We start from the raw sequence: 23,289 nt of genomic DNA on the forward strand, positions 1-23,289 counted from the left end.
TGAATTTTTTAAAAGCTCGATGGCATTTGGTGAATTTTGAAAACCTTGATGGCATTTGGTGAATTTTTTAAGTACTCGGTGGCATTTGGTGAAATAGCCGATATCATTTTCCAATATATAAAATTGCCCATGTAATTGTATGCATAAGCTATAAAATCAAGTGTTGATTTTATTATTACACCATATGTGTTGGGCACAAGAATATTGGTAGTGGAAAAAAGGATGAGAGAGAAAAGTAAATATACAAAATTGTTCATGTAATTGTATGCATAAGCTATAAAATCAAGTGTTGAAAAGTAAAGGTATCTTAGGCTTTTTAAGTGTGAACATAGATATTTCTTTTCCTAAAATAGATATGGTGCAATATTTGTGAAACTTTCTTAAAAGACAAGTGAGTGGTGCAATATTTAAAAAACGGAGGAAGTATTAAAATCATATTAGGCTGCTTCCTATATTGATTTGTCACGTTCTTAGTGTTGCGTATATATGATTTTTAATTGCATTATTTAATTTGTTTTATCATAAGTTGCGTGTTAATCAAGACTGGTGTTTGAATATCACGCCTATTTAGATAATCACGGACAACTTATAGGATCCCATTAATATGATGTTTAATCACGTGGTCACAATACTAGCAATTACATTTGCATTTATTATCCAACCGACTTAGCATAATCTAGCTTAGAGCAAATTGAATAATTTTTTATATGTCTTTCCAATTGTAAATAATTCATGTCGTTATACGAACCGAGTAGAGGTTGATACGGGCATAATTGGCATCCCGACTCAATTTCATACCTTAATCCTTGAATATCTAGTCGTACTGTGGTTCAGGAATATTATGGAGTTAACAATCTCATATATTGTGAATGATGATTGTAATACCCCGTATTTTTATACGTATTTTATTTAAAATAAGTATTTTGCGGGGTATTTAAATAATTTAAAATGAATTATTTATGATATTTTAATTATTTATTTTAAACAAGTTTGAAAATATTTTATATAAGAAAAGTTTTATTTGATTAATTATTTAATTAAGTTGGAATTTAATTTAGGAAAGTTTTATTTTAACAAAGTTTAATTAGGAAAGGGATTAAGAAAGAGTAAAAAGGGAAAGTTTAGGTAAGAAGGGTTTCCAGAGAAAGGGGTATAAATATTCAACACTTGGGCAAATTAAAATTTGCCTAGAGTGGAGAAAACCCTAGATTCATAAATAATTGATTATTGAAGGATTATGATTTAGGGTGGTTTAAACCTTTAATTTAAAGGTCTTAAAGCATTATTACAGCAAGTTTTTATTAATATGTATTGCTGGAATTTTTGGTAATATGCTAAAAATCAAGTTTCTTTAAAGAATTTTAATTACCCATTAATTGGGATTAAAGTATGAGGTTTTAAATAAAATTTCAGCTTGTTTTAATTAAATTATGAGTGGTTTAATAAGAGTATATATATATTGCTGGAAATTTGTGTAGAGTGGATTTTAATGCTCTATTATGATTTTAATTTGTAGGAGACTTTGAAGTGAGTGATTTCTATTAGTCGTGGCGATATTAAGATCGTATACAAGGTACGTTCGCGTACTTAGTATATTTTTGATGATATAGTGGCATGCTAGATGTGATTAATTAATTCCTAGTAGTATCATGTTAGATTATGATTGGAAATTGTGGTTTAGTTGTTATTGGTGATTAAGTTATGAAGCATGATTTATTTGTGATGGATTACTGATTTGGAAATAATCGTTTGGCATGTTGAATATGAACCACACTTTTATTTATGGCATGATAGAAAGCATGTTTAATTAAACTAAATGTTTAATTTGGTTTGGAATATTAAAAGAGAATTTTATTATGGTTCATATAATTTTTATTGATGCTATAAGCATGGGAAATGAACTATGTAAGTGTTTATGTACACGAGGAATAAATTGTATGTTGGTGACTTAGTGCACTTAAGGTGTTTTTAACACCGAGGGATAGCATTTTTGGCGCATTAAGCGTTTAAGGTGTCTTTGACATCGAGGTATATTTAAAAAGGGTTCAACATTAAATATTATGTGGTCACTAATTATTCAAGAATTAAATTGTAGTGTTTAATTATTGTTTGAATAATTATTATGATTGTATGATTATGGTTTGAGAGTCATCACCAAGTTTAATAATATGTAAATAACGTAAAGTGAAAGAGATTACGCACCAAAACTCTTAAAACGTATATACCTTGAGTATGAACATATGGGGGGAGTTATGGGGTTTTATATTTAATCATAACTTCTACTGGGAGTACAGGATGCTATATTTTCTTTTATTATTATGCGCAGGAATTCCGCCAATTACGAGTGGTTCTTTTATACTGGCACGGTTAGCTCCCGTGTTAGTACCCCTTTATTGGGGCAGGTTAGGGGGGTAACTCGTTCGATGTGTAATCAAAACTAAATAAATTATTTAGTTACTTAGTTGAGAAGTTTTGTTGTATGTTGTGTGCTTGAAAACAGGTGAAACAAAGTAAGTTGTGTATTGATAGGTAGAGAGAAGCTTTTTAGGTGATGAAGCATATTCATGATGGGCATGAGTGAAGAGCGAATCATGTTAGTTTCCACAAGTTTATGATGTGTTAATGCTTTAATTATATTATGATATTATTGTTGTGAGACTAACGTAATGAATTTGAAATTGATTTGGTTTTGTTAAGGGCCTACAATGGTTCCAAGTTGTAGGTTTGACTTTACTTTTGTTGGTTGACTTTTTAACTTGAGTCGTTTTTAAATATTTTCAAGGAGAGTCTTCCGCTGTGTGTCTTTGATAGTTGCCTTAGCCGTTTTCACGGTGGCGGTAATATCTTATATTTTCCTAATTTGAGTTTTAAACAGAGCAAACAGGTATTTTTAAATAAAGGAATTTCTAGAGTGTTACAATGATGTTTAACCTTCATGGATTAATAAAAATCGTAGTTTCCTTTGTCGCTTTCGTTAAACTTCATGAATGATTATTTACAAGTTCCTTACAAACTTGTTAGTGACTCCTTACTCGTCTTTTGTTTCTCGCGATTCAATGTCAATATTCCACATCTTCCTATGATTTCCAAGTGCATTCATATGTGCTAAGGTAGGCGCACTTCCTAGAACACCTACAATTTTTCTCTCATTTTTACAAGTATTGTTTAAAGTAATTATCTTTATCATATACAACTGATTTTTGCCAAATAAGCTTATTTTACTAAGTGAATTATTACTTTTTCAATTGCAATTAATACATACAAATACAGGATGATGCCATGTTGCAGGGACTACCAGCTTACCGAGTATACGCTAAAGTTTACAAGTGTAGTGCACACTATACAACATTCACGAGTTTTTTGGTCCCTTTTTTCCGGTTTTTCTCCCTTCCCCTTCCACACCTCTTCCTCGTTTCTCTCTTTAGCTTCAATTCATTGGTCTCTTTACGCTGAAAACAGTTTCGTTTATTTTCAAATTAGATTTTTTACTTACTCTTTTTCTTGTTTCAATATTGCCTTTGTCTGTCAATTATAATAAATCTACAAGACATGCATGTAGTCTGTTTTTGTTTGTTATTTGTCTCTCAAGGGTGGAGTTATGTTTTGTTGGCCGCTGGAATTGAGGAGAAGAAAACTGTGGGCGGTTTTGCCAATCTCAGCTCTATCCATCCTCATTAAGATAACATCGATAAGACTTACACGTTTTGTCTGCGTTAATGACACGTTTAAAAACATCTTCACCATTAATTCTCTATCTTGCATTACCATATTGTATTAGTGATTATTTGAATCAATTGTATGACAAATTAATTCATTGGTAAAGATTTATGCAGGATCGAATCAAATATAAAATTTAGACTAAATATATGAATAAAAGGAAAATCTTACTAAGTTAAAACAAATTCATTGTTCCCCAAGACTCAATTGGATGTGTATTTGTAATATCCAAGTTTTTTTTTCACTTGACGGATGTCTTTTCATTAATAAAGTAATTATTTATGTATTAAAAAAAATTTACCGGTTTAAAAAAATGCTGTTTAAAGCTGATCTTTACTATATACAGCTAATTCTTAGCTAATAAACTTATTTTACAAAATAAATAAGTTGTAACTCCGTATTTTTTAAAGTTGAAAATAACACTATATAAAAAGGACAGAGCCACAAAGGAAGTACCATCTTACAGAGTATGTGCTAAACATTACAAGTGTAGAGCACACTCTCGAGGGATTGCCAATTTTGGTGGTTTCTCCCCCTTTCCTTCCCTTCTCTCAATTCCATACTCCTTCATTCTTCTTCCTTTTAGATCCTAAACACCACCACCGTCGTCTCCTCCATTCGTCTTCTGTGTACCGATTTGCTTCATTTTCAATTCACTGGTAACTATCCAAGTTCTCATTCATCTCATTTTAAGAACTGCATTTTGTTTTTGCAGTTTTTTATTTTTCTGTAATTTTTTTGGTAATTTTGATTATTACCACAAAACACAAAAAAAAAAAAATAAATAAATAAAAATTATATTAGCTTTTACCATCTACTATTTTTTTTCTTTTATTTTACAATTATAAAAAATCTAAAAATTGATTTTCACCACCATCCTTCAGGAAATCTGTTAAATGTAATGGTTTAATTTAATTTTTTTTTTTATTTTCGTGTGAAACACATGGTCTTTAGAAATTTTGGGGTCATTTTTAATTTGGTTGTAAAGGGTCCGATTTGAGGTCGAGATTGACAAAAAATATCGAAAGTGTCTCGTTCTGCTTATTTAAAAATATCTCGATTTGTGCGAAACACGCAAATCGAGGCACATTCGATTTTTTTTTTTGTCAATTTCAACATCAAATCGAATTCTTCATCGATGAAATAACCCCAAAATCTCATGAAACTATGTTTTTGACACGAAAATAAAAGAAAATTTGTAATTATATTAGATTTATAGGTGATTAACATCGGCTCGGCCTGCTATCCCAGCCCGAAAATAGGGCAGGTTTGGGCAAGCCTAAAACCGCAATTTTAGTTAAAAAAAAAACCCAAAAATCCCGCTTTAGTCCGAGAAACCCACCACTTTTATGAGGGTCTGAGCACGAGAAATTATGTTAAGGCCCGCCTCGGCTTTATTTTTTTATCACCTCTAGTTAGATTTAATAAAAGGTTCTTGGCGGCAGGTGGTAAAAAGACTTTTTTTTTTTTTTTTGTGGTAAACTAAAATAATAATAATAAAGTAGGTGGTAAAAGCCAATATGGTTTTTTTTGTGGAATTTTTTTTTTTTTTTTTTTTTTGGTTCTAACAAATTGAACTCTTATAATTTGCAGGTCTGCAATTGAACAGGGGAAATGGAATTGTCACAGGATGTGTTGATAGAGATAATTTCGCGGTTGCCTGTAAAATCATTGGTTCGCCTTAGTACTGTCTGTAAGTATTGGCTATCCATCATTCGTTCAACTGATTTTGCAACCATTCATTATGCAACTCGTTTGCGTCTATTGTCAAAAACTCATCAAGAATGTGATGCCCTGTTGACTACATTTTTCCCTGCATGTTCGATTTCAATCCTATCTTATGACAACCTTACCCTAAAAGCCGTGTTTAAGTTCAGTCCTTCTGATGTTGAACCTGAACCACCTAGCTTTGGTATTTCCCATCGCGATATCATTACAGATTGCTATGTGTACGGTCCTTGTAACGGCCTCTTTCTGATACAATTGACCAAAGCCTATGAAAATGTGCTTTTGCTGTGGAACCCTGCTACTAGGGAAGTCTTTAGTCTTCCTGATGTAAAACATTTTCGATTTTTCTATGTTGGTTTTGGGTATGATGATGTCACAAATGATTATAAGGTTGTGTGTTTTAATCGTACTGAGGCGACTACTACTGCCATTGTACTGCTGTACTCTCTTGCTGCGAATTCTTGGAGGCATGTTGATGCCGGGTTTTGCTTTGGACCTGGTAGGAAGTCTGTGGTTTACGGTACTCCTTCTACCTCTAATGGCCGCAAACATCACTGGATTGTTTGTGATTTTTCCTATGAATTCGCGAATCTTCTCTCATTTGACATGGTTGATGAGAAGTTCGTCGAAACCCCTCTGCCTGATGACACAAAGTACTGTCATGGGTTCTTGGATCAGGGCTCCAACAATGTGTACCCTACCTTGTATTATTTAGATGACATGATCCAGCATACAAGAGGTATGCATGTATGGGTCTTGAAGAAGTATGGTCCGACAGGGTACTGGGAAAAGCGCGAGTATATCACTCTGCCTGATGTGGTGAGCTTCAGCCTTCAGATGGTGCTGTGGAAGAACAGGAAGATTGTGTTCAGCAATTACGCCGACTTAGACGTAATAACTTGGTATGATTTGCTTACAAGAGAAATGAGATCACTTTATGTCCCTGGAGACATGAGTATCCTTGGGTATACAGAGAGTCTGATGTCTATTGCAAACTTTGTTCGCCGACCACCACCAGCACCAGCAGCAATAGCTTTTAGAGAGCGCAGACGACAGGCTGACAACGCGCCAGGAGGATCACAGCAACCACATCAACCACAGGGAGAAGATGAAGAGGTTACATCTAGAGAAACTGTGCTGATACCAGAAGAAAATGCTGCAAATGATGATGAAGATGCTAGATTCTCAACTGATAGCGCATTTGAGTCGCCTGATGGATTAAGCTATATAGACCCGGAAACTGATCACATTGACTATCGGAATGATGAAAGGTTCAGTCTGCATAGAAGATTGGAGTGGCTTAGGCTCGCCGAGCTGACTTATTGCCTTCATGATGTCAATCAGCCAATACCTCCCAATGCTTGCACTTTCTAGGATCGGGATTTAATCTGGATATCAGCATCCTTTAATTTGTGTTTTAATTTCTGTTTTATGTTCGCAGCAGAAGACTGCAGACTTGTTTAATTTGGTGTTTTCTTTTATTTATGTTTGCTGTACTGTTTGGAATTTGAAATGTACTTTTAAGTACAATCTATCTTTTCTGCTATTTGAGCTGGTACTTATTATTGTCTGAATTGTTTTTCTAGGAAGGGATTTGATGCTTTTATTGCAGGGCTGATTTATGAATCGGAACAACCATCTTCTTTCTAGCAATCGCGACACACAGTTGTGTGATTCGTGTCGTGTTTGTACAGATCTTTCCCTAGCTCTATACTTGGAGCAAAATTCTCTGTACACACACCTGATTATTTTTGTTTTGGTGATAGTGTAGTGTCATGTGATTGGCTAGAATGCTAGATTATTTGGTTTTTTGTGGTCTACATACAACTCTTATAATTCTGTCCAATCTCTTCTTGTTTTCAAACAAGTTGATCTTAATTAGCTTAAAGGGTGTTTGTTGAAGGATGATTAAGTTTAATGTGCTACTGCTACACAATCCAACAACCCACCAGTTAGCATATTCTTAAAATCCATGTTACTTAAGCATAAAGAGCCACCAAGTTTATATAATACTAAGTAATAGGATTGATAGAATGACAAGTAGTATGATAATAGCTTAGTGGCTAACATTATATGTTAGAATTTAAGTTTAAGGTTGTGGGTTCAGATTTTGTTGTAAGTTCCATATTTTTTAACATATAAAATGAAAAAAAAAAAAAAAAAAAAAGTAGCATAACACAATTTAAATATGTTAATAATTTCAAAATAAACTTCTCCTGAATATGTCATTGAATTGTAAGAGACATTATTACTTTATCCTCCATCTCATGTTACAAAGCTTATTTGAGTTTTTTCACGGGAATTAAGGAGATTGTAGATTAATTAAAATTAATGATTGGGAGTTTACATGTGGGGTTAAAGAAGAGAAAGAGAAAAAGAAAAAGTAGTTGGAAATTATTGAAGAGGGGAAGAGTAAAAGTGTTGAGAATTTATGTCAAAATAAAGGCTTTGTTCAATTTGTACAATAAAAAAGAAAAAGAAAAAGAAAAAGATGAAAACTCATTAAAAAAAAAAAAAGGGTAGTATTATTAAAAAGTACTCCCTCCGTCCCCAAAACTTTGACCTTTTTTGCCTAATTTTAATCCCAAAATAATCGACCCATTTGCATTAAAATACCCACCAATTTACAATAAAAAATTAGCTTCCCCATATAAAATTTTGTTTTTTCACGTATTTTTAATACTTTATCTCTCTACTTTTTTACAAACCCCATGTAAATTTATCTTTCCAATATGTTTTTATTTCTTTTTATTTAAGTTTCTTAATAACAGCGAAATCAACCCAAAATGGTCGAAGTTTTGGAGACGGAGGGAGTATATATTATTAACTACTAAATGTTAATTATTAAGTACTAATAATTACTAATTTATTAATTATTAATTATTGATTATTAATTATAAATATTAATTACTAATTATTAATTATTTACTACTAATTATTTATTAATTTAATAATTAATTATTATTATTAATTAGTAATTACTACTCGTATTTACTAATTACTAAATTAATTATTAATCATTAATTCTTAGTTCTTAATTATAAATTATTAAATTATTACTCCCTCCGTTCCTAAATTATATTACGATTTCTAAATTTATACCGGAATTAAGGAACTTGGAGTAACCTTGAAACCCATGATTAGAAAGTATAATGGGAATTTCAAGACATTTATTGCTGTATTTTAATAAAATAAAATAGAATGATATTAAATGCCTACACATGTCATCAATCCTTTGAAAAGAAAAAGGACCAATCACATTTGTGTATGAAAAGTAAAAGAACCAATCAAATTCATTTATTGTGCTGCACATGGATTGCAATTATTGTTCACATAGACTAATCAAATTATGATTTTTGTGCAACTACTAATTGCCAAATGGAAAAGTGAATAAAGTAATGCCACATCACACTGATTTAGGGATAATTTGGGGACATTTTGGGGAATAAAATAGGAGAATAAGGCTAATTTGATAAAAATTCACTTACTAAAAAAGAAAAGTAGGAATCTAGTTTTAAAACCCCCAAAAAGGAAAGTAGGAAAGTAATTTAGGGACAGAGGGAGTAATTATTAATTATTAATCAAACTAATGCAGATTTTGATTCTTTTCATTTCACATTTTGACTTTGTGGTCAGCTTTTAAAAACATTGACTATAAAATCTATTAACTATTACTAAAACAAAAGTTGCTGATATCACCATTGCCCACGTGTCGCTTTCTCAATAAAAAATTTCCCGCCTAAATGCAATGATAATGTCATCTTTTTTTCTTTTTTTTTTTTTTTTTTTTTTGGAAAGCTATTATATTTACATTTTTGGAATTTAAATATTGAAAGCTTCTACATTACAACTAAAATTTATCAATTTATCGTAGGAAATTGAAAATAGCACACTAATAAATGACCTCCTACATTGAACTATGAATTAGACAACGTTGAACAGATACTATATCATAATTTTGATTAAAATTAAAAATATTAAAATTGCAAAATATACGTAATTCTTATTTATATTCATGTATAATATATAGCGATTTATTTTTAAAATGTACAAATTAAAAATAGGCTTTATATAAACCGTGCATCGCACGGGTTCTAACCTAGTTACACTAATATAAAAGCAGATAATTCATAGAATTTGTCTTGAACAATTTTTTAAATATTATACTAACTCCTCCTATTAATTTTAAACAAGACAAAATCGAATTTTCGGTGAATTTGAGGTTAGGAAAGGGGAGGAGATGAGTATTTGATGGGGGGATGGGGAAGGGGGGATTATCCCCTCCTCTTCTCCCACCTCAAAATCCACCGAAAATTCAATTTGGTCTTGTTTAAAATAACATTCCCTAAAGGTTATATTATTCAAAAATAATAAAAAAAAGTTGTATAATTAAAAAAAAGGACCAAAAGTTGTATTATTGGTCACAATTTTTGCTTTATTGTTTTTCAAACACAAAATTGTAGATCAATGTTCAATTTTTGCGAGTGAGTATAATACCGATAAATTAATTTAAAGTTTTAGTTTTTTGGAAAAAAAAAATCTAATATATATATATATAAAGAGTGAAAAGATCATATGTTAATATTCTTTGATTGTTAATGTAATCTAATATATATATTTAAAGGGGAGTTTTTTCCCGAGTTTTTAGAGAGCCACGTAGGATCTAATTTTCTTAGTGCGCCACGTAGGAGTATAAATCTTAGTATTAGCCAATTAAATAAGAGATTATTATAATCTTTTATAATTAAATAATTCAAATGCCATGTAAGCAAAATTGGCAAATGAGATTTTAAAATTTTTTCCGAGTTTTTAGAGAGCCACGTAAGATCTAATTTTCTTAATGTGCCACGTAGGATTATAAATCTTAGTATTAGCCAATTAAATAAGAGATTATTATAATCTTTTATAATTAAATAATTCAAATGCCACGTAAGCAAAATTGGCAAATGAGATTTTTAAATTTAAATTAATTAAATATAAAATATTATCTTTAGATATTAGGAATTTTATCTAGATATATAACCAATTTTAGCACATAAATTAAAAAAAAAATTCAAATAAACTGTGCATTGCACGAGTTTCATCTAGTTAAGTATATGGTGGTGATCAGGTGATGACGCATCAAAGGGACTTTACCAACAGCAACATTGATCTTCAATAAAATAAAACAAAGGAATATTTTTAAACTACCTACCAAAAATGTATCCATTTTTAAAATAATCACCCGTTAAATTTTTTATTTTATTTTACCACCCCTTAAATTCAAAAACTACTCAAATTACCACCCATTACAAAATTTCAGTAGATTTCTCTTATGTGGGCCCCACCCAACGACTCTTAGTGGTGACTAGAAGAAGATGATCAATATTGGTGGCAATTCAGATAGCAAGCTTTTGGTTTTTTTAGCTGTTTTCTTTTGGTTTTAAATTGTCTTATAATCAATAAACTAGTTTAAGGGGGAGGGAGAGTGAAGACAGGACTTATTGTAATGGTTAGACATAGTCGTTACTAGCCGTTGGGTGGGTCCACATAACATAAATCCACCGAAATTTTGAAATGGGTGATAATTTGAGTAATTTTTAATTTAAGAAATGGTAAAATAAAATAAAAAATCAAACACATTGTTATTTTAAAACTAGATACATTTTTGGGTGGTAATTTAAAAATTTAAAATTTTTCGTAAAACAAATAATGAAAAACCACAAAGCCATCAACCAAAAGTGTAGCATCAACATGCAACGACCCTCTAGCTCAAATTAAAAAATATAAAACGACATGGTATATTAGGTTAGAAAAAATGATAAGAAATTGCAATAACTTGAGGACATGTGTCTTTCTTATTTTAAGTTTTTAAATACTAAGTATAGACGTTGAACAAAACTTATATTGTCGGGTCTTAAAATTATATAGTTTTTGCCACTTTTATTATCAATAGTCGTTGGTCCACTTGCACCTATAAGTTGAGCAGCAACTTTTTGATACAACAGGTCACACCATGCGGCAGGGAATTACCCGAGTTTTTTTGTTAGGGGTTACCCGAGTTATTCAGTTAGGGGTCAAATGAGGAGTTCGGACAGGGGTTACTCGAGGGGTTCATCCTTCAAGGGTAACTCGAGTTATTCGGTTAAGGGTTACTCGAAAGGTTACTCGGTCAGGGTTTACTCGAGGAGTTACTCGGTCAGGGGTTACTCAAGTTACTCGGTCAGGGGAGTTCGGTCATTTACTTGAGTAATTCGATTAAGGGTTACTTAAGGAATTCGATCAGTGGTTACTTGAGGGTTCAGTCAGGGGCTACTCGAGGGGTTACTCGATTAGGAGTAACTCAAGTAACCCCTGATCGAGTAACTTGAGTACGTAACCCCTGATCGAGAAACTCGAGTAACCCTTGATCGAGTAACCCCTGACCAAGAAACTCGAGTAACCCTGGCAATTAGAGTAACCCCGATAACTCGAGTAACCCTTGACCGAGTAACTCAAATAACTCCTACCGCACGGTACAACAGGTCGCATATAAAAAATTATGTAAGGGTTTGTTCACATTTACTGAATTGAGCTGAAGTGAACTGCACTGAACTGAATTGAATGGAGCTGAATTGAACTGACTAGAGCTGAACTGAACTGAACTAACTTGAAATGAATATTTTATGAGAGAAGGAAATTAAGAGCTGAACTGAACTAAACTGAGCTGAAGTGAACTGAACTGAACTAAAGATGAACTGAACAGACCCTAAGTTGAGATATTTTATTTCATAAAAGTTTTGTTAATACTACCGTGTGTGCCATGAACTGATGGAATCCCGAAGGCCGAAGCCATGAGAAGCTTCGTAAACAGTAATATTCTAAAAACTAAAGTCAACCATGCTTCAAATAAACAACCAAAGTCAACCAACTCTTCTAAAACTCTACAAATCTCTAATATATAGATTTCAGAAACCAACCATCAAATGAAGATCCAATATCTACTATAATTTGTTAATGCTATTCTCATTATAAATTAGCTTCATTAAGTCATTGATCAATCTTTTATTTATCCAAGCTCATAGTTTAGTATGTCGTCTAATCATAACAATTGTGTAGTCGAAGGTATGTAAACTTGTTGAATAATTTGATTTTAATTCCGTTAGATGCATTACAATTACTTTTCTTCGATTATGATAGATTCAAAGATATGTTTCACAAATATCAAACTAATGTTGGTTTTAATTTGTTAATATCTCGATTTCTTTTATTTCGCATTTGACTTTTGTAATCAACTTGTTAAAACTTGACTGTAAAAATACACTAATATAAAAACAAATAATAGATTGGATTCATCTTTTTTTTTTTTAAGAAAAAAAAAATAAAATAAAAATTTGTAAAATATCAATTGTTTAAAATTTTACATATACTTAATTGAAAATATTCGTTGTCTAAGATAAGCATTGCAAACAATAAAATTCAAATGCAACAAATAAAATGAAATGGAGAGGGGTATCATTTATACCTAATACAAACTTTTTACTACCTCCGTTAAATGTTTCTGCAACTTTGAAAGGGTTTGCGGTTTACGATATAAAAGTTAAGGGGCAAATATTAGAGAAAGTTAAGGGAATTGATTAAATGTTTAGGAGAGAGAATGTAAGATCCCTCCACTTGCATTTTAGTGAGGAAATTTGTCAACAAAGAGGGATATCCTTTTTCCTCTCAAATTTCACCAAAATTTTAAAAACTTTGAATTTTGGGAGTTTTAAATTTCCCACCTGTTTTTTTTTTTTAAAAAAAAAAAACAGCTTGCTTCTTTTTTTTTTTTTCTCACTTGTTTTATCAAGTGACATTCTTCATTTATGAGGCATATAAAAGCAGCCTCTATTAAGTACAAGCATTCAATGTTTTCACAAAAGTACAAGCTATGAGAATATTCAAAACATAACAAAGTTTTCCAAAAGTTAGCACTAAATACACTTGGTTAGCCCTTAAATACCCAAAAAAATCCCCTAACTACAATTAGTGTTGCACATCTTCACAAATCAGACGTTTCACTGGCTTGAGACCTCCACCGTCCATAGAAACCCACAGGGCAGCTTCTTCTCCACAAAAACAAGCAACAGCCAGCCCTGTTACATCAATCCTAAGCTGAAAAAAAAAACAAATTAAGCACAACAACACATGGCTGAATTTGATGAAGGTGAGTTTTTGGATGTTGATCAATTGTTAAGTGAGGAACAATTGGCAGAGCTTTACTATGACTTCCAAGAAGAGATGCAAGATTATTATGGCATGGATGAAAATGATTCAGATGAAGAAGCAATGCAAGAAGAGTAGCTTGAAAATAATGGGCAGCAAGGATCACAAGAACAAAATCAAGAAATGCAAGAAAATGAAGTCCACAATGAAGTTACAAGTAGAAAACAACTTACTTTGCAAAAGAAGAGGGAAATCGTGGATGCAATGTTACTTAAAATGCAAAATGGCAATTTACCAAGGGGTTACATGCAACAACTGTTACTCCAATTCAGTGTTCACAAGTCAATAATCACAAGGGTATTCAAAGGCATTAAAAAGCAGTTGGAACAAGGTAATATGATTGATGTCAGGTCCAAAAAGTTTGGCAAAACTGGTCCTAAACCAAGGGAATTCTTTGATGAATTCCTACAGTTAGTGCCTCTGCACCTTAGGCACACAGAAAGAAGTTATGCAGCTGCTCTGAAAATTTCTCATGTTACCCTTCACAATTTGAAGAAAAAAAGCAGGCTAAGAACACATACAAGCAGTAACAAGTCAGCACTCACATCAGACCACAAAGTTGCAAGACTGAAATGGATATTGTCACACATAAATCCAATCATGGCAAATGAAGGCCCCACTTTTGAGGATATGAACCATGTTATCCACATAGATGAGAAATAGTTCTATCTCAACCCTGATAAAAAAGGATTTTATCTAGCTCCTTCCAAGTGAAAAAGATCCACATAGGGTACAACAATCAAGAAGATTCAAACTGAAGGCAATGTTTATGGTAGTTATTGGGAAGCCATTGTATGACAGAAATGGGGCATTGCTACATGATGGGAAGTATGGCATGTTCCCATTCACAGTCAAGGAGAGAGCTAAGAAATCAAGCAAAAACAGACCTGCAGGAACCTTGGAAACCAAGGTAGTCCAAAATGTAAACAGAGAGGTGATTAGGGAGATGTTGCTCACAAAGGTCATACCAGCAATTATCTCTAAATGGCCAGAAAGTCTACCAAAAAATGTCACAATTCAGTGGGAAAATGCAAGACCACATCAGATACCTAGAGATGAAGAATTCATTGCAGCAACAACATTAAATGTATTTAACATTAAACTTGTTTTCCAACCACCACAGTCACCAGATTTGAATGTGCTTGATTTAGACTTATTTAGCTCTATTCAGTCATTACAGTATCAATCATTTCTTAGCAACCTAGATGAGCTAGTTGAGAAGGTCATTGAGTCTTTTGACACATTCAAACCTGAGGTGAACAAGTACATTTGGATTATTTTGCAAAAGTGCATGATCAAGATACTGCAGACAGAAGGGGGGAACAAGTACAAAATTCCTCACATGAACAAAAAGAAGCTGGAAAATTTGGGTATTCTGCCAGACAAGGTAGAGGTACAAAAGGAAATAGTCTTGGGAAGTGTGGAGTATCTAAACACCATGTTTAGGCTAGCAAATCAGGGGACTCAAGAAACAGCAGAAGATATGGAGGTTGATGCAGACTAGGGGACCCCAACCAAGAAAGCAAATGCACATGAACAACATGGACTGCCACACATAACCACTTAACTCTTTATCTTAGTTTTAGTTTAGGTTTTCTGTTCTTGAATAGGTGGTTAGGTGTATTTTGTTGATTCATAATGAGCAAACATGTTAGGCAGTCAAATGTAATGTCTTTTGATCTTGTTCATGAACTTTTGTACTCACACTATGAATGCAATGAAAAAAGAAAAAGTATTTTTTGGGTGTGACAAAGAAATCCATCAGAAGTTATTAAAGTTTGTTGAATACAACACTCCACAACATTGTTACCTCAACAACAATCTCATACAAGAAATTGTTGGAGCAAAACTCATATTTGAAGTGAAATTCAATGGAATCCCTTCATCATATGGACAAAAAACACAGCAATCAAGTGTTTTATAAACAAGAAGGGGGACTCAACACCTTGACTGTATCATAGAACATAAAATTGGGACTCTTTAATGAACATTATCACAAACCCATAGGGACAGGCAGAGTTCTCTACAACATATGATCACTGAGAACTTTACAATCACCATACAATCAATCTAACACACCAAAGCATACTCAAGTGTCATCATTCATCAATCATAATCCCTTGTTAAAAAATAAAAAATAAAATAAAATAAAATAAAAAAAATCATACATCACAATGTCTCCAATGCAAACCCCGCAAGGCAACATAATTAGATTCAAAGATTAAACAATATTCAACAAAATCCAACATTATCCAACAACAACCGTTAAGGGAATTGTTTAAACCAACAATATCCAACAAAGTCCATCAATATCCACAAGACATATCCAACAAAGTCCAACAAATATCCAACAACAACCATAATCAGATTCATAAATCCAACAATATCCAACAGATCCATCAACCCAGGGACTCAAAAAATCACCACAACAAACAATTAAGCATGCTAGAAGTCAGTCGAAGACAATAGCCATCAATCAAAGGTAATAATCAATGAATCTGTATAAAATTCAGGAAAAAGAGAAGTAAGGGTTAGTGATCATTATGCAAGGGATCACTCGGAGGGTTAAACCCTAGGGTTCATCCTCCTCACATAGTGCTTGTAAGCAGGGCCTGGCTGGTCAGATCTGGACAAGGGAGGAGCGCTGGTGGCAGATCTCTTAGAAGAAGTAGTTGGTTCCTCCTCTTTCTCCTTCTCATCATCAGAAGAAAGAAGTATCACCTCATGATCAGGCAACCCACAAATCCTCCTTAGGGCCCTCAGCGCCGCTTTCCTATGAGCCCGGATCTTGGTCGGAGGACGAGCCCTCTTAGATCTGGACATTTTTGTTGGTACGGAACTCCCTTCACCACTTTCCGCCATTAGATCTACACCAACCTCACTAAAATCAAGAGATTTCTTGCCTTTGGACTCACCCTCACTCTCAGGTCTCTTCAAACGTTCCTCTTCTTCTACGCTTTCAAGAACCTTACCAAGGGCTTTGTAGGTGGTGGAAGTACAGTAGGGGCCTGCCTCACTGGATTCATAGAATTGACGAGGAAACGGTGAGCCTATCTCAATTGATTGAATCAGGGAGAGGATCAACTTCCCCTCACCATCATCATCAGTGGCGATGTAAAAGCGTCGTGAAGGGGGTCAAAGTTCACCATGTTATAGGGGGACTCAATTTCTCAAAAAATTGAGAAAGGATGGACAGATCTAGAGAGAGAAAGTTGAGAAGACGAATGAAGAAGAGGAAAGAGACAGAGGAATAACAAGAACTAGGGTTCTTCTGAAGAATTCTCCAGAAGAAATAAAGAAACCTAGCCATCCCAATTAATTTTGGGTGGTTGGGAAGATCAGTAAATGAAGGAAGTTGGGGGGAATTGTGCTTTAATATGGAGGGAGTCATTAAGTTAATGAAATCAGATTAAGTTTAATGAAATGGGATTAAAATAAAGTAAGGGTAAAGTTAAAGAGTTAAAAAACTTTAAGTAAGGGTAAATATGTAATTTTCAAATTATTTGTATACCAAAAATAGAAAGAAAACAGAAAGTTGCAAATAACATTGATCATCCCGAAATAGTAAAAGTTGCAAAAAACATTTAACAGAGGTAGTACTTATCTTTATACCTTATATTTTTTTACCTTGTACTATTCTATTTTATTTTTGTTTTACTATCCCAAAAAGTCAATGCAATATATTATTAAAGAAAAATGAAGGAAGTATATGATTTATTGGCAATCTAACGATAAATCTCACGATTATTTTCATGTTTGTAGAAAATATATTCAAAATTGGACCACCAAGGGGCCAGATAACAGGGTCAGAATGGGATTTAAGAGGTCATTCTGATATTGTTCAAATCTTCATATCTTATGGAAGCATGTATGTACACTCCATCTGCTTTCAACATGTTGAAAATGGAGCCTTAGTCCTTTCACCATTATATGACAGCTCTTCTTTTGATGGATCTTCATTTCAAACGGTTCTTTTTGGATCTCTTTCTCCTTTTCAATTATTCGTATTAACTTATTTGAGATTTTATTCATTCCTTTTTCATGTTCAAACATTTTGGGCAAAATTATAGAACTTAGATCGATCTTATTCTGTCTAAAAAAAATTCTTAACATTTACAATTTATAATTTGTAATTTTTTAGGAAATTTGGCCAACAACTATTAGATTTTTGGCAAGAATCTCTGATTGGAAGACTCTCTTTAAAACGAATTTTATAAGGGAAATATCCGGTAAGAATCGACAGATCTTATTTTGTTTAAAGAACTTTTTTATTAAAATGAATTTTATAATGGAAATAGAACCAAGTTATATGATATATAAATTATTAAGTGTTTTGATTAATTTTGTACATATATGAAATATTAGAAATATATTGATAATAAAACTCTACAATAATTTTATCATACAAATTTATCCAAAATTTGCTTACTTAAAATCACATGGGACACAATAATACTATTTTTTGTTTATGTGGCATAAAGCTTGGCGAAAAACTGAAATGTCAAGTGTCGCTGTCTCGTTGCCTGGTTGCAAGATTCAGCTTTATTTATTAGTGATATACGGAGTATATGATATAGAAAGTCTTTTTACTTGCATCTTAGATTCATAGTTAATTTTTTTAGGAAAAATTATAAATAATAATCCAACTTTGCCCCATTTTCTTTTAATAATTTCAATTTTGGATTATTCTAGAATAATCCCAATTTTGGAGGCTATTTACTTTCTTCAATCCCTTTTACCGATGAAAAAGGTTATTTCTCTCCTTTTTCTTTATAAATGCCATGTGTTGAGATCTAATTAGCCCAAAATATTTATAAAAAAAATACAAAAATAATCAGAAAATTAACCTAGCCCCCGCCACTTCCCTAACCACCCAGGCACCCAGCCCTACTGCCCACCGGAATCCCAAACCCAGCCACCCCTACCCCAATCCCCCCTTACCCTACCGAAAATCCACCCAAATCCTCCTGCCAGCCAACCACCTCCTCCTCCCTTCTCGTCGCCCCTCTCCCTCCTTTCCCTTGAATGAACCACCACCCTCATCCCCATATACCCCCTCTGTCTCCTCGAAATAACCACTAGACGAGGGAGGTTTTTAGTGGTTGTTTTGAGGAGAGGAAGGGGTTTACGGGAAAGGAGGAGGTGGCGGCTGGTCGGCAGGAGGGTTAGGGTGGGTTCGCCAGTGAGGTAATGGCTAGGGGATTAGGGTAGGTTTTCCGGTGGGGTAAGGGGGATTGGGGCGGCTAGGGTTTGGGATTTCGGTAGACGGTGGTGGAGGGGTTGGGTAGGGGCTTCATTTTTTTTAATTTATTTTCTTTTTTGGACCAATCACAATATGTCACGTAACTTATGATAACAGGTCATTGACTTTTGTTGACCGGTTTGGGATTGAAGAAAGTAAACAGCACTTCCAAAGTTAGGATTATTCTAGCATAATCCAAATTTGGGATTATTAAAAGAAAATGGAACAAAGTTGGGATTATTATTTACAATTTTTCCTTTGTATTTTTATTTCTATTTTGCATCTAGCCTACTTTATTAAATAAGTTAGACATACATGAAAACCTTAATTTGAAGGAACACTATACCTGTTTTTTTCCCCTATTGCACGACATAGTTAGTTGCCTTTCACTTGTTCTTATACTTTTTAATTTTTATTTTTTTTGGAAAATTTAGGTGCAACTTGATTTTCCATTAGAGAAGATAATTGGAGTTACCGTAGAATGCAGCTTCTCTTACATGAATAGATTATCAATTCATACAAACAAAGCCACTTACGGACCGTTTGGCACAATCTATCGTGAACCTTACTAGGAGAGAAACATATACATTGGGCTACGTAATCAATTTGCTGGATTTCATGGCACCAGTGATGATCAATATCTCTCTTCAATCGGTGTTTATTTCAAGCCTTTTACTACTTTTACGCCGGTTATTGCTTTTGGTACTCAAAACAACGTCGTTGCTAAGCGAAAACGAGTTCGTACTAATGATGATGGTGTTGATGATGAGGACAACAACATTGACGCTCATAACAACGGTGAAAATGATGATGATGATGATGGCAACGAAGGTAAAGAGGATGTTTAAATGTACTGTGTTAGAGATATGAAATTAATTAAATATCAAATAATATACGTGTGATATTATATTGATATTTTTTTTACGAGAAAAATCTATAGGATTTATGGTAGGAAGATTGTTTCTTATACCTTACCTCATGTGTTTTAGGTTGCAAATCATTATAATAATCAAGTACAAGCTAGTACGAGCAAAATTGTCTTTTTATTCAATTGACTTTTCCATGAAGAGATGATATAATGATATATACTCATATGCCTTAACTATTATTGCAAATGGTCTTTTCTTTCTTTTACTGAAACCCCGATGATATAAATCACATCAATATTTTAACGCAAAGTTCCTAAGCAATAACGTTGCAAACAATTTTAGTTTAAGAGACTATTTTAATGACGATGCTTTAATTTTGTTGACAAGGATAATCTAATTTTGTGTCTTTTCATCAGTACTATTATTAATATGATTTCAATCATCTTAATATATATATGTGCTTTTTACATCAAAAACCAATTGGCTTTAAACAACACTAATTATAAAATAGCTTAATCTGTTGACCATAAATTAATGGAAAATTTGTCAAAAATAAGCAAACCTTTGCCTCGTCTTCCCAAGATAAGCAAACTTTTTGATTAACCCAGAGTAAGTTGACCTTTATGGGTTATTTTCTTTAAATAAGTCAAATGACCTACAACCTACCAAATAGGTCACTTTTTTTGCCTAATTCTAATTAATTTTTTTCTTATTTTATAATTAATAATTAATTACATTGTATTTAAAAGAAGAAGAAAAAAAAAAAAAAAAAAACCACATACCAGCACTCCACCCCCATCCCCACCAGCCACCAAACCAAACCACCTCCCCCTCCGGCCTCCTTGGGTCCCTGACCCCTTTGTTCCCCTCCTTGAGCGCCAGCGACCCATCCTAACCCGCGCAGAAAGCCCGAAACCCACCTGAATCACCCCACCTCGAAACTCCATTTTACCTACAGATACCCTTTCAAAAACCACCACATACCTCGATTAGCCACCATAACCACCAGAATATTACCATATCGACCTTGAAACCCAACCAAACCCACCTCGAAACCCAACATCCACCTCGTTGTTGTTATGTAGATTTGCGACTTCGATTGTGGGGATGTGATGCGATTTTTGGTGGTGGGGAAGGCAAGGGATAGTGGATTCGGTGGGGATTTTGAGGGTGGGGGTCAGAGGGATGGTGGTATCGGTGGTGGGGATGGGAGGTGTAGCTATTTTGATGCTCTGGGTGGTATCGACGGTAGCTAACGAGGCAAGGGCGGGGAGGGGTGCTGGCTGTAGTAGTGGGGGTATATAAAAAATTAAGGGTTTTTTATCATAAAAAATTGTTTTTTAAAAAAATTATTTTTTTAACAAAATTTCAAAAATTAATTAAAATAATAAATTTTAATTAAATTTTTAAAAACTGACCAACCACACAATGACATGTGGCATAAACAACCCAATTAACCAGTTACATTTAAAACAAACCGATCATGACTTATTTTGAGAAGATACTTACTCTGGGTTAATCAAAAGGTTTGCTTATTTTGGGAAGACCAAGCAAAGGTTTGCTTATTCTTGACATATTTTCCTAAATTAATTAACACCTCTTATTAATTGGCAATTTAGATAAATTTTGTTATATACACCCGAGTGTACCTTACACCCGGGGTCATTTACTCATTTATTAATTTTGTTACTCATTTGTTGGTTAAATTAACATATAACCCCGAGTGTACTAAATAGGCTCTCCAATTTAGGCTTCTTAGCACTTGAACATTTTTAATAACACGACTCTTTATCACACGACCCCTTATTACATGACCTTTACAAATATACTTCCTACAAAAATACCAACAAAAAAGATCTACATAAATCTATGACGGCGTAAAACACAAAACTAATGGCGGCAGAACACAATATCCTACAAAAATTTCAACCCTAAAAAAAGAGGGGGAAAAAAAAAAAAAAAAAAAAAAAAAGAACAAACAAACAAGGCAATATTTGTTTTAATTTTTTGGTGTAAATTTGTCCGAGAACAAAAAAAACAGCAAATTATTCATCTGTTGTATTAATTCAGACCATTAATTAAAATGGAATACAAGTGCTAAACTGATCGATATACCATTTTACTCACAATCAAAGTATCAATAGAAACATCAATCAATTACACGATGATAAATCTAACGACCACTCGAGAAATTAATATCACCGCAACCATAGATCGAATGATTTAGATAGATATAACATACTAAATTGTATCTCATTGCCGAGGTTACAAAAATTTGATCAAATTTATAGTAGTAATAATATAATGCTAATTTACTACTTTAAATTGATCCATTAAAATTGAGATACTATAGAATATTTATTGTACCGCTAAATATCTAATAGTAATACTACTAGCAATCTTACATAAAACCCTAATTTTCTTCGATCAAAATTAAACCAAGTCAGAAAATTGACTAGTTGAATTGGAACAATTAATATTATTATTATTAATCGAATTAACCCTAGAAGAAACTTGATCACGAAAACCCTCAAGCGAAACTTTCAATTGTTCAAGCTCCGTAAGCCCTAAATTATCAATCGGCTTATCCCACCAAAACCCGACCTCGCAATTATCACCACGTGTACTACTCCCATTGGTCCTTTTCTTCTCAACCTCAATATTACTTAAAACCCTCTTATACTGCTCAGGAGGTACACCCGTACCAAAGTAATTATTCTCGTTCCTATTACCGCCATTTATTCCCGCCGTATAATTTATATAGCGATTAACAATCGTGTTGGCATTGGGATGACCGAACGAGTAGAGTTTCCCAGCGCCGGAGAAAGTGATGACGGCAATCTCGGAACCGCATAAAGCACATAACTCAGCCGCCTTCTTAAACAACCCGCCTCGCCGCTTCGTAAATGTAACTTGTCTGCTTGCTTTGTTGATGATAGGCTTCTTTTCAATCTTCTGCTCTCCGGTTCTTTTCTTGGTTATTGGACCGATTAAGAAATCTTCGGGAAAATTTATGGTTTGATCTTCCATTGTGAATACAAGCAATGAAGATATTTTATGGCGGTGAATTTTAGAAAAGTGTAATACGGGAGCGGCGGGTTATGTTGCTGTATTTAAAAAAAAAAAAAAATGAGGAGAGAGTGTGTGAGGTGATAAAACAAAAGGAAAGGAAAGTTTTGATTTTATTTTTATTTTTTTTACGAAAAACGAAAAAAAAAAAAAAAGTTCTGTTATTATTGGTGTATCTCAAAAATTCTGAGGGATTGAGGGAGCGGTGGGTTTGGAAAGATATTACCTTATACGTGTAAAAAGATACAATTCTCATCCATTAAGAGCCCGTTTGCATTTATTAAACTGAACTGAACTGAACTGATTGGAACTCAACTGAACTGAACTGAATTGAAGTAAGCTGAAATGAATATTTTATGAGAGAGGGAAATTAGGAGCTGAAGTGAACTGAACTGAACTGATTGAAGCTGAACTGAACTGAAATTAAGTAAATGTGAACAG

General features: G+C 33.3%; 2 protein-coding genes across 2 annotated transcripts; one reads left to right on the forward strand and one right to left on the reverse strand.

The window, feature by feature from the left end:
- The first annotated feature begins 14,437 nt into the window (after nucleotides 1-14,437).
- On the forward strand, nucleotides 14,438-15,172 carry LOC145575236 (uncharacterized). Its single transcript, XM_081633128.1, has one exon. It carries the CDS (start codon nucleotides 14,438-14,440, stop codon nucleotides 15,170-15,172), a length of 735 nt encoding a protein of 244 aa, XP_081489254.1.
- Nucleotides 15,173-22,212: 7,040 nt separating this feature from the next.
- On the reverse strand, nucleotides 22,213-22,809 carry LOC145575237 (agamous-like MADS-box protein AGL62). The gene has a single exon (XM_081633129.1). It carries the CDS (start codon nucleotides 22,807-22,809, stop codon nucleotides 22,213-22,215), a length of 597 nt encoding a protein of 198 aa, XP_081489255.1.
- Nucleotides 22,810-23,289: the final 480 nt, after the last annotated feature.

The sequence above is a fragment of the Chenopodium album genome, chromosome 13, assembly GCF_948465745.1.
Source record: "Chenopodium album chromosome 13, dcCheAlbu1.1, whole genome shotgun sequence".
Lineage (NCBI taxonomy): Eukaryota > Viridiplantae > Streptophyta > Magnoliopsida > Caryophyllales > Amaranthaceae > Chenopodium > Chenopodium album.